This window comes from Salmo salar, chromosome 16, assembly GCF_965601325.2.
Source record: "Salmo salar chromosome 16, fSalSal1, whole genome shotgun sequence".
In the NCBI taxonomy this organism is placed as follows: Eukaryota; Metazoa; Chordata; class Actinopteri; order Salmoniformes; family Salmonidae; genus Salmo; species Salmo salar.
Window position 1 is genome coordinate 32,377,597 of NC_138306.1, and position 19,388 is coordinate 32,396,984.

A 19,388-nucleotide genomic window follows, 5' to 3' on the forward strand; every position below is an offset into this window, starting at 1 on the left:
ATGTAGTAAAAAGTACATTATTTAGGAATGTAGTGAAGTAAAAGTTAAAGTTGTGAAAGCTATCCATAGTAAAGTACAGATACCCCAAAAAACGACTTAAGAAGTACTTTTTACTTAAGTACACCACTGCACACACACTGCACACACATTCACATTCCTTTTACACTCTTCACATACGCAGCTGCTACTCTCTGTTTATTATCTATGCATAGTCACTTAACCCCACCTACATATTACCTCAATCACCGTACCTCGACAAACCCGTTGCCCTGTACATTTTGTATTTTTATTTAACTATGCAAGTCAGCTAAGAACAAATTCTTATTTACAATGACGGCCTACCCTGGCCAAACCCAAACAACGCTGGGCCAATTGTGCGCCGCCCTTTGGGACTCCCAATCAAGGCCGGTCGCTCTGGATAAGAGCGTCTGCTAAATGACTTAAATGTAAATGTAAAATACAGCCTGGAATCGAACCAGGGTCTGTAGTGACGCCTCTAGCACTGAGATGCAGTGCCTTAGACCGCTCCGCCACTCGGGAGGCCACATTACACCACTGCTCGAGTGCGCGCGCACACACACACACACACACACACACACCACACACACACACACACACACACACACACACACACACACACACACACACACACACACACACACACACACACACACACACACACACACACACACACACACAAAAGTAATAACCTCTGCTTCCTGTTGTTGGCCTTCTTATTGGTCTACGATTGGTCATCTCTAAGAGACAGAACGCGTCTCCTTCCTGAGCGGTAAGACGGCTGGTCATACCATGGTGTTTATACTTGCATACTATTGTTCGTACAGATGAACGTGGTACCTTCAGGCGTTTGATATTGCTCCCAAGGATGAACCAGACTTGTGGAGGTCTACAATTTGTTTTCTGGCGTCTTGGCTGATTTCTTTTGATTTTTCCATGATGTCAAGCAAAGAGGCACTGAGTTTGAAGGTAGGCCTTGAAATGCATCCACAGGTACACCTCCAATTGACTCAAATTATGTCAATTAGCCTATCAGAAGCTTCTAAAGCCATGACATAGTTTTATGGAAATTTCCAAGCTGTTTAAAGGCACAGTCAACTTAGTGTATGTAACTTCTGACCCATAACAATATTCAACAACTGACACATAAACTGAAAAAGTTCCACAGACATGTAACTAACAGAAATGTAATAATGTGTCCCTGAACGAAGGGGGGGGGGGGGGGGGTCAAAATCAAAAGCAACAGTCAGTATCTGGTGTGGCCACCACCTGCATTAAGTACTGCAGTGCATCTCCTCCTCATGGACTGCACCAGATTTGCCAGTTCTTGCTGTGAGATGTTGCCCCACTCTTCCACCAAGGTACCTGCAAGTTCCCGGACATTTCTGGGGGGAATGGCCCTAGCCCTCACCCTCCGATCCAACAGGTTCCAGACGTGCTCAATGGGATTGAGATCTGGGCTCTTTGCTGGCCATGGTAGAACACTGACATTTCTGTCTTGCAGGAAATCACGCACAGAACGAGCAGTATGGCTGGTGGCATTGTCATGCTGGAGGGTCATGTCAGGATGAGCCTGCAGGAAGGGTACCACATGAGGGAGGAGGATGTCTTCCCTGTAACGCACAGCGTTGAGATTGCCTGCAATGACAACAAGCTCAGTCTGATGATGCTGTGACACACCGCCCCAGACCATGACGGACCCTCCACCTCCAAATCGGTCCCGCTCCAGAGTAGAAGCCTCGGTGTAACGCTCATTCTTTCGACGATAAACACGAATCCGACCATCACCCCTGGTGAGACAAAACTGCGACTCGTCAGTGAAGAGCAATTTTGCCAGTCCTGTCTGGTCCAGCGACGGTGGGTTTGTGCCCATAGGCAACGTTGTTACCGGTGATGTCTGGTGAGGACCTGCCTTACAACAGGCCCACAAGCCCTCAGTCCAGACTCTCTCAGCCTATTGCGGACAGTCTGAGCACTGATGGAGGGATTGTGCGTTTCTGGTGTAACTCAGGCAGTTGTTGTTGCCATCCTGGAGCTGTCCCGCAGGACAAAAAAAAGAATTGTAGACCTCCACAATTCTGGTTCATCCTTGGGAGCAATTTCCAAACGCCTGAAGGTACCACGTTCATCTGTACAAACAATAGTAGGTAAGTATAAACACCATGGGACCACGCAGCCGTCATACCGCTCATGAACGTACTTTGGTGCGAAAAGTGCAAATCAATCCCAGAACAACAGCAAAGGACCTTGTGAAGATGCTGGAGGAAACAGGTACAAAAGTATCTAGCTCCACAATGAGTCCTATATCGACATAACCTGAAAGGCCGCTCAGCAAGGAAGAAGCCACTGCTCCAAAACCGCCATAAAAAAGCCAGACTACGGTTTGCAACTGCACATGGGGACAAAGATCGTACTTTTTTGAGAAATGTCCTCTGGTCTGATGAAACAAAAATAGAACTGTTTGGCCATAATGACCATCGTTATGTTTGGAGGAAAAAGGGGGAGGCTTGCAAGCCGAAGAACACCATCCCAAGCACGAGGGTGGCAGCATCATGTTGTGGAGGTGCTTTGCTGCAGGAGGGACTGGTGCACTTCACAAAATAGATGGCATCATGAGGGAGGAAAATAATGTGGATATTTTGAAGCAACATCTCAAGACATCAGTCAGGAAGCTAAAGCTTGGTCGCAAATGGGTCTTCCAAATGGACAATGAACCCAAGCATACTTCCAAAGTTGTGGCAAAATGGCTTAAGGACAACAAAGTCAAGGTATTGGAGTGGCCATCACAAAGCCCTGACCTCAATCCTATAGAAAATGTGTGGGCAGAACTGAAAAAGCATGTGCGAGCAAGGTCTACAAACCTGACTCAGTTACACCAGCTCTGCCAGGAGGAATGGGCCAAAATTCACCCAACTTATTGTGGGAAGCTTGTGGAAGGCTACCCAAAACGTTTGACCCAAGTTAAACAATTTAAAGGCAATGCTACCAAATACTAATTGAGTGTATGTAAACTTCTGACCCACTGGGAATGTGATGAAAGAAATAAAAGCTGAAATAAATCATTCTCTCTACTATTATTCTGACATTTCACATTCTTAAAATAAAGTGGTGATCCTAACTGACCTAAGACAGGGAATTTTTACTCTGATTAAATGTCAGGAATTGTGAAAAACTGAGTTTAAATGTATTTGGCTAAGGTGTATGTAAACTTCCGACTTCAACTGTATATATATATATTTGGTACCCTTGTACAGTATATAACCTTGTTGTTGTTATTTTATTGTGTTACTATTACTTTTTCTTTAGTTTGTTTAGCAAATGTTTCTTACTTACTTTGTAAAAAATCTGCATTGTTGGTTAAGGGCTCGTAAGTAAGCATTTCACGGTAAGGTTGTGTTCGGGCACGTGACAAATACATTTTGATTTGATTACGCTGCCTTTTCAAATAGAATAGGGTGAAAAAGGCACTTGAACTGGTTTAGTTTGCCTCCATCTTGATACAATACCTTCTTGTCTATAGTTCAGAAAGACATGCTATTTTAGAGTATGTTAGCTTATTGACAGTGTTACACCTCTGTATCACGTGTTATTGCAGTGTTACAGCTTATTGGCTGTGAGTTTGCACTTCATAATGTTGTGTTATTGCAGAGTGGAACAGCTTATTGACTGTGTATTTATACATCACTATGACAGGTTATTATAGAATGACAGATCTCATTGGTTGGCTGCTGGTGTTATAAGGCTGCTGAAATCTAGTCGCTTATTTCTGACCATATATACAAATACTAAAAATGTGATTCCTTTTTCTGCAGCACTGTGTGGCTTTTTTATATTGTTTACAGCCAATTTTCACTCCAGTTTTCACTCCCCACCACAGCAGACACAGGTAGTGTTGTTTGGCAGTCTATCAGCTGTCTGGGTTCCTTTGAGGATTAGCTGATCAGCTGATTTCACGCTCTAATCAGACAGACAGCAATAGTCCAATGACTTACTGACTGTTCAGTCACATCACATAAATCTGACAAGGAGAGTCCTGCCTTAAGGCACACACAGGCACTAATACTCCTATGTGCCCTTACAGCAGCCTTGCTGATAGGTCTTGAGGAGTAGGTTGTTTCTACTTCACCATCACTGTTCTTGTCTGCCTCATTGTTGAGAATATGAAGATGATCATCAACCTGCTGGTCACCATGAATATGCTAGTGAGGTCCCTGAAGGGGTCCCACTCTGAGCCCATTGTCAGACCCTTGCTGTCAGATGAATTATTCCCCAGTGAACAGGCCAGGCCGTGGGATGGGAAGCCTGGCCTGGCGGCACTAGCACCAGCGAGCCCCTGTCCTCCAGGGTAGATGGATACCTGATGCTGCCAGCGGGAAGCTGATCACAGTGCTGTGGAGGCATCTCTTTGCTACCAAACCTCCTGGATCCACTTACAAGGGCTGGCCACTGGCTGCAATGTAGTGCTGCTCCAAGAACAAACTATTCCTGTCTACAACAGCTGAACTCTGTTGTCTATCAGTGTTCAGATATGATCCTGTCTTTAAGCATGTGCTCCAAATACAGATCATATATAGGACCCAGGAGTTTTTATTGATCCTCTGATCTAACCAGGAAGAACTCTAGTAGACTATTAAGAGTTTTTCCTTGTCAGGTCATAAGGTCAGGAAAAACTTGCCCTACCCATATAGTGTGACTGACCTTTTCCTGACAGGTCTCCCTCTGTGTGTTTGTATGTGTGTGTGTGTGTGTGTGTGTGTGTGTGTGTGTGTGTGTGTGTGTGTGTGTGTGTGTGTGTGTGTGTGTGCCGGACCATGCTGTCCCCATCCTGAGCCTATGATCTCACCGTGTCTGCACTCCAACCATCTGGAGGCTGAACTGAAGCCCTGCCATATGGTCACCACAGCAACCCTTAACGCGCCACTGTTTCCAGGAAGAATAGGCTTCAGTTGAACTTCCCTCTGCCATCTACAAAGGGTTCAGCAAAGTCCACCTAAACTAATTGACAACACATTCAAAACATGTACAGTGCCAACACAGAAGAAAACACTCATTTTCTAATTGAAATTGACTCTCGACGATAACACAGTGTGTTAATGGAGCAGCAGATCAGATCAACAGCAATGTGCCACGCGTGAGGCGGGAGCAGCAATAGGCCTCGACCTGTGTGTGTATGTGTGTGTGTGTGTGTGTCTGGGATTACCCTTTAAGGTTGAGGGCAGCTCTAATCCCATCCCAGGATTATTACTTAGACACAGACACATGAGAAGGGCCTGGTCTAACCGCTCTTTATATAAACCCCACCCCCACAGGACTAACCCTGATCACACTATAAACCTCGGAAAGCTGGAGGATGGAGAACTATAGCTTTCACAAAACAGGCTCACACCGGGCATTGTGAGCATCATTCATACAGGTACATCCTCATACCCACCAATTGCTTCCCTGTCCTCGAAGACACAAACATAGGAAAAGGGAAGTTTACAGTGTAAACATCTCATGTTTTGCTAGCACAGACTGGAATATGTTCCCGGGATTCTTCCGATGGCATTGAGGAGTACACCACATCAGTCATTGGCTTCATCAATAAGTGCATCGATGACGTCGTCTCCACAGTGACCTTACGTACATACCCAAACCAGAAGCCATGGATTACAGGCAGCATCCGCACTGAGCTAAAGGCTAGAGCTGCCGCTTTCAAGGAGTGGGACTCTAACCCGGAAGCTTATACGAAGTCCTGCAATGCCCTCCGACAAACTATCAAACAGGAAAAGCATCAATACAGGACTAAGATCGAATCGTACTACACCAGCTTTGACCCTCGTCGGATGTGGCAGGGCTTGCAAACCATTACAGACTACAAAGGGAAGCACAGCCGAGAGCTGCCCAGTGACACAAGCCTACCAGACGAGCTAAACTATTTCTATGCTCGCTTCGAGGCAAATAACAATGAAAAGTGCATGAGAGCACCAGCTGTTATGGAAGACTGTGTGATCACTCTCTCCGTAGTCGATGTGAGTAGGACTTTTAAACAGGTCAACATTCACAAGGCCACAGGGCCAAAAAGGATTACCAGGAAGTGTAATGCGAGCATGCGTTGACCAAATGACAAGTGTCTTCACTGACATTTTCAACCTCTCCCTGTCCAAGTCTGTAACACCAACATGTTTTAAGCAGTGCCCAAGAACACTAAGGTAACCTGCCTAAATGACTACCGACCCGTAGCACTCACTTCTGTAGCCATGAAGTGCTTTGAAAGGCTGGTCACAGCTCACATCAACACCATACCGCCCCAACAGATCATGCAATCTCTATTGCACTCCACACTGCCCTTTCCCACCTGGACAAAAGGAACACCTATGTGAGAATGCTATTCATTGACTACAGCTCAGCGTTCAACACCATAGTGCCCTCAAAGCTCATCAATAAGCTAAGGACCCGGGGACTAAACACCTCCCTCTGCAACTGGATCCTGGACTTCCTGACAGGCAGCACCCAGGTGGTCCCCTCCTGTACTCCCTGTTCACGCATGACCGCACGGCCAGGCACGACTACAACACCATCATTAAATTTGCCAATGACACAACAGTGGTAGGCCTGATCACTGACAACGATGTGACAGCCTATAGGGAGGAGGTCAGAGACCTGTCCGTGTGGTGCCAGGACAACAACCTCTCCCTCAACGTGATCAAGACAAAGGACATGATTGTGGACTACAGGAAAAAGAGGACCGAGCACGCCCCCATTCTCATTGATGGGGCTGTAGTGGAGCAGGTTGAGAGCTTCAAGTTCCTTGGTGTCCACATCACCAACAAACTAACATGGTCCAAGCACACCAAGACAGCCGTGAAGAGGGCACGACAAAACCTATTCCCCCTCAGGAGACTGAAAAGATTTGGCATGGGTCCTCAGATCTTCAAAAGGTTCTACAGCTGCACCATCGAGAGCATCCTGACTGGTTGCATCACTGCCTGGTATGGCAACTGCTCAGCCTCCGACCGTTCGGCACTACAGAGGGTAGTGCGAACGGCCCAGTACATCACTGGGGCCAAGCTTCCTGCCATCCAGGACCTCTATACCAGGCCTTAAAAATTGTCTAAGACTCCAGCCACCCTAGTCATAGACTGTTCTCTCTGCTACCGCACGGCAAGCGGTACCAGAGCGCCAAGTCTAGGTCTAAGACGCTTCTAGTCAAATGGCTGCCCAGACTATTTGCACCCCCCCCCCCCCCCCCCCCCCCACCTCTTTACACCACTGCTACTCTCTGTTGTCATCTATGCATAGTCACTTTAGTAACTCGACCTACATGTACATACTACCTCAACTAACCGGTGCCCCCGCACATTACTCTGTATCAGTACACCCCTGTATATAGTCTCGCTATTTTTATTTTCCTGCTGCTCTTTAATTACTTATTACTTTTATCTTTTATTCTCCGTATTTTTTGAAACGGCATTGTTGGTTAGGTGCTCGTAAGTAAGAATTTCACTGTTGTATTCGGCGCATGTGACTAATACAATTTCATTTGAATTTGCTCCACCTGCGTTTGTCAATTTGACAAAATTCTATTCTTCTCTTCTGTACCTACTGTTGTATAGTTTCATTATGAGCTCCCATACAGACTGCTGTTTCATGCCTCTGTCTGTCAACACTGCGCTGGATCACAAAACAGTATAACGTCTCCATCAGTATGACTTGAGTCATCTCCATCGAAGGCGTACTGTAGTGTATGTACACATTCCATTCAGAATCCAGAAATGGGCTGTGGACAGCTGCCAATACCAGCAAGAATTCTTGCAAACCCTAAACAACGCCCACATACCCTCTCTGAACTCAGCAGGCAGCACGCTCACAACTGTCCCTTCAATGTCCCTCTCTTCCTCTTGCCTCTGTGTATGCGTCTGCTCTGTCTTTAACCAGCCATATTGCTCGTTTCTGGACAAACAAACACAACTGAATAGAATAGACCCCTGTGCTGCTGTTCAGTGAACCACTGGGTCTTTGATCGAAGGTCAGATCACAAATCACATGCAATCTGGGGGAAAGGAATTCCATCCTGTAAATCTGAGTGGGAAACTGGAAATAGAAAACTCTATTTTACTCTTTCACACTACACAGTGGTTTACAGTTTCTCCATCGTTATTTATTTGATGAACTTGGTAACTGCACCTCTATATCAACTAGTCAATACTGCCCAGGTAATTAGTCAATAGCCCTGGATCATACTGCCCTTTATTCACACCACTGATCCTCAGTGGCATGGGCACCCGCAAACCAACCACGCCAACCTGTGGTTGGTAACCACCTGTTCCCACACCTCCAGTGAACCTGTTGCATGCCAGTACATTTCTCTCACTGCCTACACTCCGCCCTCAGCCAGGCTCTGAGAATGTACCAAACAAGCCATGCACCAGGCTGGCTGTTTCACAGAAACAAGAAATCCCAGCAGTTCTCAGAACTCTAAGAGGCTGAAAGACATGGAGAAAGACTTGGCTAGAGAAGAAATTCAGAGTCTGCTGTAACAGTGGGTGATCTGTGTTGCCTCAGAGCAGGTGTTCTGTCTCGTGATCTGGCATGGCATGCAGTGCTCCGAGGTGAGAGAGAGAACGCTATACAGAACCCTGTCCAGCACTACACCTGCACAGCAGATGTTCCTAGCAGTACTCACACTCTGCCTACTTTCCTCATCCCTTTCTCTCTCGCTCCTCTAGCTCTGCTATCCTAATATACGCTACATGACCAAAAGTATGTGGATTCGGCTATTTCAGCCACACCCTGTGCTGACAGGTGTATAATCGAGCACATAGCCATGAAATCTCCATAGACAAAACATTGGCAGTACAATGGCCTTACTGAAGAGCTCAGAGATGTTCAATGAGGCACCGTCATAGGATGCCACCTTTCAGACAAGTCAGTTTGTCAAATTTCTGACCTGGTCAACTGTAAGTGCTGTTATTGTGAAGTGGAAATGTCTAGGAGCAACAACGGCTCAACCGCGAAGTGGTAAGCCACACAAACTCACAGAACGGGACTGCTGACGCGTGTAGCGCGTAAAAATGGTCGATCTTCAGTTGCAACACTCACTACTGAGTTTCAAATTGCCTCTGGAAGCAACGTCAGCACAATATCTGTTTGTCGGGAGCTTCATGAAATGGGTTTCCATGGCCGAGCAGCCACAGACACAAACCTAAGATCACCGGGCGCAATGCCAAGCGTTGGCTGGAGTGGTGTAAAGCTCACCGCCTGGCAGTCCGACGGAAGAATCTGGGTTTGGTGGATGCCAGGAGAACACTACCTGCACCAATGCATTGTCCCAACTGTAAAGTTTGGTGGAGAAGGAATAATGGTTCGGGCTAAGCCCCTTTAGTTCCAGTGAAGGGAAATCTTAACACTACAGCATACAATGACATTCTAGATGATTCTGTGCTTCCAAGTTTGTGGCAACAGTTTGGGGAAGGCCCTTTCCTGTTTCAGCATGACAATGCCCCCATGCACAAACCGAGGTCCATACAGAAATGGTTTGTCAAGATCAGTGTGGAAGAACTTGACTGGCCTGCACATACCCTGACCTCAAACCCATCGAACACCTTTGGAATGCTGACTGCGAGCCAGGCCTGATCACCCAACATCAGTGCCCGACCTCACTAATGCTCCTGTGGCTGAATGGAAGCAGGTCCCCGCAGCAATGTTCCAACATCTAGTGGAAAGCCTTCCCAGAAGAGTGGAGACTGTTAGAGCAGCAAATGGGGGACCAACTCCATATTAATGCCCATGATTTTGGAATGAGATGTTCGATGAGCAGGTGTCCACATACACTACATGATCAAAAGTATCTTCCTCCTTTTTTTATATTTATTTATTTATTTCACCTTTATTTAACCAGGTAGGCAAGTTGAGAACAAGTTCTCATTTACAATTCCGACCTGGCCAAGATAAAGCAAAGCAGTGTCGACAACATACAAAAACACAGAGTTACACATGGAGTAAAACAACATACAATCAATGATACAGTAGACAAAAATGAGACTATATACAAAGTGAGCAAATGAGGTGAGATAAGGGAGGTAAAGGCAAAAAAGGCCATGGTGGCAAAGTAAATAAAGTATAGCAAGTAAAACACTGGAATGGTCGAATTATAATTTGATGAAAGTTCAAAGTTCAAATATAAATAATATGGTGCAAAGGAGCAAAATAATAAATAAAATAAATAAATACAGTGGGGGAAGCGGTAGTAGTTTGGGCTAAATTATAGATGGGCTATGTACAGGTGCAGTGATCTGGGAGCTGCTCTGATAGCTGGTGCTTAAAGCTAGTGAGGGAGATAAGTGTTTCCAGTTTCAGAGAGATTCCTTTAGTCCACCTATATTTAAATCTCCATAACTATTAATATTTGATTTCACTCTGTCACTAACAACAGTTATTATCCTTGTTTAAATGTATTTTTGATGTATTTAAACAGGGAAATCCCATTGAGACCAAGGCTTCTTTTACATGGGAGCCCTGCACACAATCATACAATTAAAAATATTTACAATTCCTATTGGGGGGGTAGTACAATATTTACAAGCAGTTTAAAAAAATGTACTTACAAAACACGCTTATGAAAAACAATCACATTCCTCATTAAAAAAGAACCTATTGCCCATAATAAACCGTACACTCTTACAAAACAAGATCCCATCTAGAACCTAAAAGGGTTCTTCGGCTGTCCCCATGGGAGAACCCATTTTGGTTCCAGGTAGAACTCTTTTTGATTTCATGTAGAACACTTTCCACAAAGGGTTCTACCTGGAACCAAAAAGGGTTATCCTATGGGGACAGCCGAAGAACCCTTTTGGAACCCTTTTTCTAACAGTGTAGTGTGCTATGAGAAAGTGCTTCCAATGGCTTCAATACAGTGGCAGCTGCATGGCGATATCACCACAGTCTAAAGCCAGTTTGTATGCCGACTGAATCATTTGTTTTCTGCTATTTAACTCAGGCATGCCCTATTCCTATAAAGGAAGCCCATTTTAATTCTTAACTTCTTAACTAACGTTAACTCATCGATATTGTTTTTCGAAAGATAGCTTTTAGTCAATCCAGATACCCACATATTTATAAGCGAGGACACGATCAATGTGGGCATCGTGCAATGTACATAAATCATCAGATACATTTGTAAGCATTTGCATTAAGCGTGCAAAGACAGCAGGATTGTGGGGGCATAAATTCACCGTCTCCCTCCCAGTCCTATACCTAACACAAATGCATTCCCAGGCACACACAAACCCACACAACAGTACACTCAATGTACACACACAGACACACACAGAGTTGCTCCTCGGGGTATTGGGCAGCTGGTGCAGCCTCAGTTGAGCGTGTGCTGGGTGAACACAAGGGAATCTGTCTGACTATGCAAAAAAACAGCAGCACAGCCAATGGGCTTTGCACCAGCATGCCGACCCACAATAACACCACTAAAAACACTACCTAAAGCACTCCTGCATAACGACGTCGGAGCACGGTTTGAATTTGCATATTGTTTTGAATGTAGTAGCAGTGTGTGTTTGTGTTTGTGCATGAGTGTGGGTAAGGGAGATGGGGGGGTGACTTTTAATGTTAGCTAGAGGAGATCTTACTGGAGGCGTCTTCAGGGCCCTCTCTGGAGAGTGAGGAGAGAAGAGAAAACCCTTTCTTCCCTCTTTTCCCTTCTATCTCCCTTTTCCCTCCCTCCTCTCAGCCTTTCTTTCCATGTGAATTAGCCGGTTAAACCCCAGCTTATAAAACAGTTTGCTGAAATAAATCTTCAATGAAGTAGATTGAGCAACCACAAAAAAGATCTTATTTTCACTAATCTATGCTTCTCAGACTGCCAGCTATAGCCCAGCTAATTCCCCCGACCTTTACTACTGGCCTCTTGTGACTGTACCAGAGATTGTGGAGGGACGTGGTAGCTAGCTAGTAGAGAACGGCAAGGATGGGCTAGTGGACTCACTGGGCTGACAGATACCATAGGTGTTCTGTGCTGGGATTATATACGGGTGAGGATGAAAGCGAGCGTTGGATCCCTTCTGTATGGAATCCCATTAGCCAGCCTGTCAATGGCCACTCTGTGAGATGAGCTCATGCTAAAAGCCCCATCAATCTCATCAGTGTTTCGGTGAACCAGCAGCACTCTGTGACATTAATGCCCCATACAGGGGCAGTGGAGAAGGGAGGATCTGATCAGAGACTTTAAAATGGCTCCACCAACACAATGTGTCCATGACAGTAACGTGTCAATGGACCAAAGCTCTGTCATATCTAACCTCCCCCAGAGGCTGCTATAAGAGTCCATCTCTGGACAGCAGCGTATTGGGCCTTCAATAGCCAGATGGGCCAGTTGTGCTGGTCAGAGTGGTTGACCAGTTTCCTAGGCGTGGTCCTAGACTAGTATCACCACTACCTACGGTCTGTTAGTATCACTACAACCTTTACATTAAGCTGACAACAGACAGGGACTCCACCCCCATGTCACCATCTGATATGATTTCCCATAGTCCTCTGAGGTTATTATTCAAATATGTCATGTGTCTGAACTGTATGGCAAGGATGAATAGTCTCTCCGTATAGATGGTCTCTCCAGAGATGAAAGGGAGATGAGAAATAGAATCCAAAGAGAGAAAAGCAAGCAAGTAAGGTTGAGCGAAATGTGGTTGACTGAATAACGACCGTGTAAAGCAAGTGAATGAAGAGCACTGCACTAATGATTTGCTACTTATTTGCTCTCACAACAAAACTTGTGAGCGAAAAAGCCATTACTGTGGAAAAATGACATTCCTTCCATGGAGAAGATGAAGCTGTAATCACGTAGCGCCAGGCCCTGCACGGGTATGTCTGGAACAGCGATAAGCCCTCTCTGGAAATGTGCATTTCTGTTCCCCTCAAAACATGGTTTTATCAAATAGATCCTTTAAAAAACTTATGCTAGAGAGAGGGAGGGAGAGAGAGAACGAGAGAGAGAACGAGAGAGAGAACGAGAGAGAGCGAGAGAACGAGAGAGAGAATGAGAGAGAAACAAGAGAGAAAGAGAGGGAGAGAGCTGAGATTGAGGACCAGGGGCTAACCTGCCTTCTTATTCTCCTTTAAATAGAAATACAGGCATAACTAATGAAGATTTCACTAGCCGCATAGTATAATCTTAAAAAGAAAGAAAAAACACTAGCACATGCAGTAGTATTGCAGAGGGGTACGAAATAAAATGAAACTAAATGAAACTGCATTTTGATGAGGGAACAAACATATTTCCTGTTACCATATGGTTAGTAAGTGGAACTATAGCCAGACATTTAGCCCGCTGAAAGGCTGACAGGTGTTCAGCTATTCAGGACACTAAAGAGCATCCCCCATGAGAACAGGAAGTAGCTATGTTGTCAGTCGGTGGCAGCAGAACAGAAAAACTCCTGCTGAGTGAACAAATAGAGCTCAAAGATTCTGATTGCTTTTGTCTCCTGAGCCATTCAAATGAATGATCAGAGTTTTGTCTGTAAAGCGAGGAGGCTTTTCCCAGCTAATGAGTAATTAGCAGGTGTGCTGGATCTCCTGGACATACAGGGATGATGGCTTCCTGTTTATACACAGATACACATTCACTGTGCAAGCTATGGCTTTGTTATTCAACTAGGCCTTTCTTCCACATATATACTGCAGATGCTGTAGATGAGAACAGGTAGCAAACACTGAGATGGATTGGAAAAAGATCTCCCTATAGCAGTCTCTTTCTCTCCTTCTATTTCTGTTTCCATTTCTCACTTTTCATCTCCATCTTTGGGTTTCTCTCTTGAAGCCTTCTTCTAGAACCACAGGGCCGACTAGATCTCATTAGCTACATTCCTCGCTCCCCTGGTCTGTGCTGAACGGAAGGCTCCCTCTGAGCTTCCCTCCCCCAGCCGCCAACCCTCAAAGCCGTACCTCTCAGTGCACCTCACAAATGGCCTTTCAGTAGCTCTTCCTGAAATGTACTATTCCAGCATGCCACTCTAAGCATCCATGTCATCTTTGTCCATCCAGTGTTACTGCTCCTAACCACACCTGTGTTGACCTCCTCTCAGGCCCCAGCAGGGAGGTTTCTGTGCTCCCCACAATGACAGGCAGAGCAGGGCCCTGGCCCTGGTGCTGATGCAGCAGGACTCACTCCCACAGAGAGCCATGGACAGAGAGGCAAAGCTGCACAGCCTATCTCTCTTCTGACTGACACAGAGCACACTAAACCATTAGAGCTTCTGCGACCACACAGAGAGGGGTTGAACTACAGGGCACTACAGGGAATCTCCTCTCTACCCACAGCTGAGCACATACTAAAGACAGTTAACTAGAATACCCATCTATACCCACTGGACTGTATAACATTGTGAGCCTGATGGATAATTATATAAAGTGGTAATGGAGTCATGGATTCTATCCTGTAGCAATCACAAAGCAGCTGGGCTTGGCTAATAAAGAAGGATAATAATGGGAATTTCATTAAGCTCTTTTTTTTGTTACAAAATAAAACAGAGCTGATTATGGAACAGGATGGTCCTCTAAAACTGGGAACAATAGGAGCCATTCTCCAGATTCACATTTCCAAATGAATTATGCATACAAACAAAACTATAAAACAACATCACATAGAAAGATTGGACTATAAACAATAGGGGAGCGACTTTTAAGAGCATTAATGGACGATTTCCAGAATGCAGAATTGGTTTTGATTAAACTCACTGATCGTGATGGGGCATTAGGAATGGAGGGGTGTAGATGGAGATAAAGAGCAAGAAACAGAGCGTGGTGGGGAAGAGAGGGGAGCATCTGAGGTATAGTGTGTTTCAGGGCAGGCTGGGTGAGATAAGGGTGAGGAGTCAGCCCCAGCCCAACTGCATCCCCAGCTCCAGCCCCAGCCCCAGCTCCATCCCTAGCCCCAGTCCCAGCTCCAGCTTCATCCCCAGCTCCAGCTCCAGCCCCAGCCCCAGCTCCATCCCTAGCCCCAGTCCCAGCTCCAGCTTCATCCCCAGCTCCAGCTCCAGCCCCAGCCCCATCCCTAGCCCCAGTCCCAGCTCCAGCTCCATCCCTAGCCCCAGTCCCATCCCCAGCTTCAGCCCCAGTCCCAGCTTCAGCCCCAGCTTCAGACCCAGTCCCAGCTCCAGCTTCATCCCCAGCTCCAGCTCCAGCTTCATCCCCAGCTCCAGCCCCAGTCCCAGCTCCAGCTTCATCCCCAGCTCCAGCCCCAGTCCCAGCTTCAGCCCCAGCTTCAGACCCAGTCCCAGCTCCAGCTTCATCCCCAGCTCCAGCTCCAGCTTCATCCCCAGCTCCAGCCCCAGTCCCAGCTCCAGCTTCATCCCCAGCTCCAGCCCCAGTCCCAGCTTCAGCCCCAGCTTCAGACCCAGTCCCAGCTCCAGCTTCATCCCCAGCTCCAGCTCCAGCTTCATCCCCAGCTCCAGCCCCAGTCCCAGCTCCAGCTTCATCCCCAGCTCCAGCTCCATCCCCAGCTCTAGCCCCAGCTCCAACTCCCTCCCCAACTGCATCCCCAGCTCCAGTCCCAGCTTCAGCCCCAGTCCCAGCTCCAGCTTCATCTCCAGCTCCATCCCCAGCTCCAGCCCCAGCTCCAGCCCCAGCTCCAGCCCTATCCCCAGCTCCAACTCCCTCCCCAACTGCATCCCCAGCTCCAGCCTTAGCCCCAGCTCCATCTCCTCTCAGCACAGCACTCTGCCTCTGCATTCCTGAGGGCTGGCACAGCACCAGACAGCCCCACCCACTGAGGCAGGCCAGACTGGCAACAATGAGCAGAGCCCCAGACACTCATCCACTCACAATACAAACAACAACGTCATCACCGTTGCCACACTGACTGACTCTCATACTTCCATTATCAGTCACAGTAAGAAATGCAGCTGTCAACAGCAGAACCCTTTCTGCTAACAATTAGACAACAGCATAAGACATAACACAGTATTTAATCATGAACACACACTGAACACTCTATTAAGCTATAATTTTCTGCTAGCTCACCTCAAAACTAATTTCCACAATTGACAACTGATTTAAAAACACCTCAACAGCGCCGATAACAAACAAGCATCAACAGTAGCACTGGCAAACAACTCACTTCAACACAACAGTCAACAGCCATTGGAACAAAAACACAGTGACTCCAATTGCAATAGGGTCAACATCAATAGCAGAGAGCTATAACCAACAATGTAAGCTAACAATGAGGTTTCCCCTATAAATAACTCTCCTCTCCCACCCCATCCCTCTCTCCCTTCCCTTCCCTTCCTCCCCTCCCCTCCCATTCCTCTCTCCATGCCACAGCCTCACCTCTCTTCTGGATGATGATCCTGAGTAGTGGATTGGCTGAGGACAGGGCCTTGTAGAAGTTGTCATCGTTGTTGATTGGCAGCAGGTCACCATAGACGTCCGCATATCCCAGCAGCACCTCCACACCGGGGATGCGGTGAACAGTCTGCAGCAGTCGGTAGAACTCCTGAAAGCCACCGGTGCTGCTCTTCTTCAGAGCGAAACGTCTGTACTCCGCCTCAAACTAGAACACAAAGGTCAGAGAACATTGTGTCATGAAAACAATAAAGCGAACTCATAACGAATGGTGCAGCAACAAACTCCAGACAATTCATCCAGACTCCAATAAAAGCCTCGGTCATGACATTGCCCTTCACTAAACAATTTTAAATTCCCCTCTATTGCTTTTCATGGATGCATTCTGGTCCTCATAACATGACCTAGGTATTAATTTGACTAGACACAGAACTAGACCTATAGACATAGTCCAGTATGTAACAACTAGGACCATGTTCTGAGATGTCTCACTAGGTGCGACACGGCGGAGTGTGGGTCATTGTGAGGTAGCTGTGTAGCACAGATACATAAAGATCGTTTTGGGGACAACACAAACTGAGATATGTTTGTCTGTGTGGAGCTGCTGCCCTGCAAGGCTAGTGAATTTATCTCTGAGGTGCGTATCACATGGAAACACACACAGAAGGTTGTGTCACTCCTCTCACATAATGTGCAATCCCATCCTTGTCTGGGGCACAGACTTCCTCAATCACAAAGACAGGGAGACAGATAGAAAACAGATTGGCAGACAGACAGCTTACAGAGGGAAGGAAAAACAGGCAGGCAAGCAGAGAGAGGATGGGAAAACAGGGCCAGACAGTCTGGAGTGGACTGAAGAGTACTGGATGGTGCACCACCAGTTTAAGTCCATTGGGTGTTTTCAACAGTTTAAGTCCATTGGGTGTTTTCACCAGTTTAAGTCCATTGGGTGTTTTCACCAGTTTAAGTCCATTGGGTGTTTTCACCAGTTTAAGTCCATTGGGTGTTTTCACCAGTTTAAGTCCATTGGGTGTTTTCACCAGTTTAAGTCCATTGGGTGTTTTCATAATAGCATGACTGGTTTGTGTGTCCAACCGTATTTACAGACAAACAAATAATGACTACTTTATGAGTGATTGTAGGTCCTCACAGAAAATGAGTGATCCAGGCCCTAATCAACTTTTCCTCTCACCACTCTACCTCTGCAGGGGTTTACAATTGAAGAAGAAGAATATATTGCGTGCTTTACTGGACAGAAAGGGTGACTGATTATGCCATTTCCACCCATAACACAGCTTCTGAGCTTCAGTCAATTTCACAAAGATCAGAACAGGGTTGCAGGGGAAATCACCATATTTATAATGACCATCAGAGATACAATGCACACTCTCATCTCAACTCTCAACACATCATCTCTGTTTGCTCTTTATCTCCCCTCCTCTGATGGTGGTATCTATGGGGACATGGAGTTCTCATTTTGTAACAATATCAAGGAATGCACTCTGGAGAAAGAAGTCAAACATTATAGCTTCAATTCCTTAGTTGTCTTCATACCTTAATGAGCCGTTTGGGTGGATACAGTAAACTACGTATGGGCAGGACAGCTTCTATCAATTATGATTAAATCAACTCTGCCTAAATATCACCTTCATACCAAGTAATCAAGTGAAAGAGTATTTGAGTGTGAGAATATAGAAGGTGACGGTAAATGTGTAAGAAAACAAATCAATGAGTGAGTGAGTGCTGGACAAGTTAGTGTAGAAGATTCTACTGTATTCCCAACCATCCTGGGGCTCCAATGTGCAAAACATCTTTGCTGAGTCAAGAAAGTCCGTACTAGTTCGCCAAAGCCAGCCCTCTGGAGAACCGTGTAAAAGGCTGTAGAACAGGGCAGCTAACGATGGGCCTATTTGTCTTCAAACCATTTTAAGATGCAGTGCTGCAGCTAAGGCACATAATTGAAATACTAACAGAATTAGAAAGAATCCACTGTCAACAAGTTGTTAAAAATCACTGCTGACGAGAGACAGAGAGACAGACAGTGAGGCAGTTGCACATTACACTGGAGAGATATTGCCTGTATAGATTTCCCTATTAGAGTTTAACACCACAATCAGTAGCATATTGTTTGAATTTGATAAACACACATGAACTGTGCATTCAGACTAGAGGTCAACCGATTATGATTTTTCAGCGCCGATACTGATACCGATTATTGGCGGACCAAAAATCGCTGCCGATTAATCGGCAGATTATTATATATATTTGTAATAATGACAATTACAACAATAGTGATTTAACACTTATTTTAACTTAATATAATATATCAATAAAATCAATTTAGTTTCAAATTATGAAACGTTCAATTTGGTTTAAATAATGCAAAAACAAAGTGTTGGAGAAGAAAGTAAAAGTGCAATATGTGCCATGTAAAAAAGCTAACGTTTAAGTTCCTTGCTCAGAACATATGAAAGCTGGTGGTTCCTTTTAACATGAGTCTTCAATATTCCCAGGTAAGAAGTTTTAGGTTGTAGTTATTATAGGACTATTTCTCTCTATACCATTTGTATTTCATATACCTTTGACTATTTAGTATTGCCAGCCTAATCTCGGGAGTTGATAGGCATGAAGTCATAAACAGTGCAATGCTTGAAGCACAGCAAAGAGCTGCTGGCAAATGCAGGAAACTGCTGTTTGAATGAATGCTTACGAGCCTGCTGCTGCCTACCACCGCTCAGTCAGACTGCTCTATCAAATCATATACTTAATTATAATATAATAACACACAGAAATACGAGCCTTAGGTCATCAATATGGTCAAATCCGGAAACTATAATTTCGAAAACCAAACGTTTATTCTTTCAGTGAAATACGGAACCGTTCCGTATTCTATCTAACGGGTGGCATCCCTAAGTCTAAATATTCCTGTTACATTGCACAACCATCAATGTTATGTCATAATTACGTACAATTCTGGCAAATTAATTACGGTCTTTGTTCGGAAGACATGTTCTTCACACAGTTCGCAATGAGCCAGGCGG

The 19,388-nt window shown here is 45.6% G+C and overlaps 1 protein-coding gene across 1 annotated transcript in view; it reads right to left on the bottom strand.

Annotated features, from left to right (window-relative positions):
* Positions 1 to 19,388, bottom strand: part of LOC106573743 (partitioning defective 6 homolog alpha) — a 42,904-nt gene that overhangs the window by 17,444 nt on the left and 6,072 nt on the right. Inside the window, exon 2 of the mRNA XM_014149076.3 lies at positions 16,333 to 16,555. Coding sequence (XP_014004551.2) covers positions 16,333 to 16,555 — 223 coding nt within the window. The remainder of the gene's footprint in view (positions 1 to 16,332; positions 16,556 to 19,388) is intronic.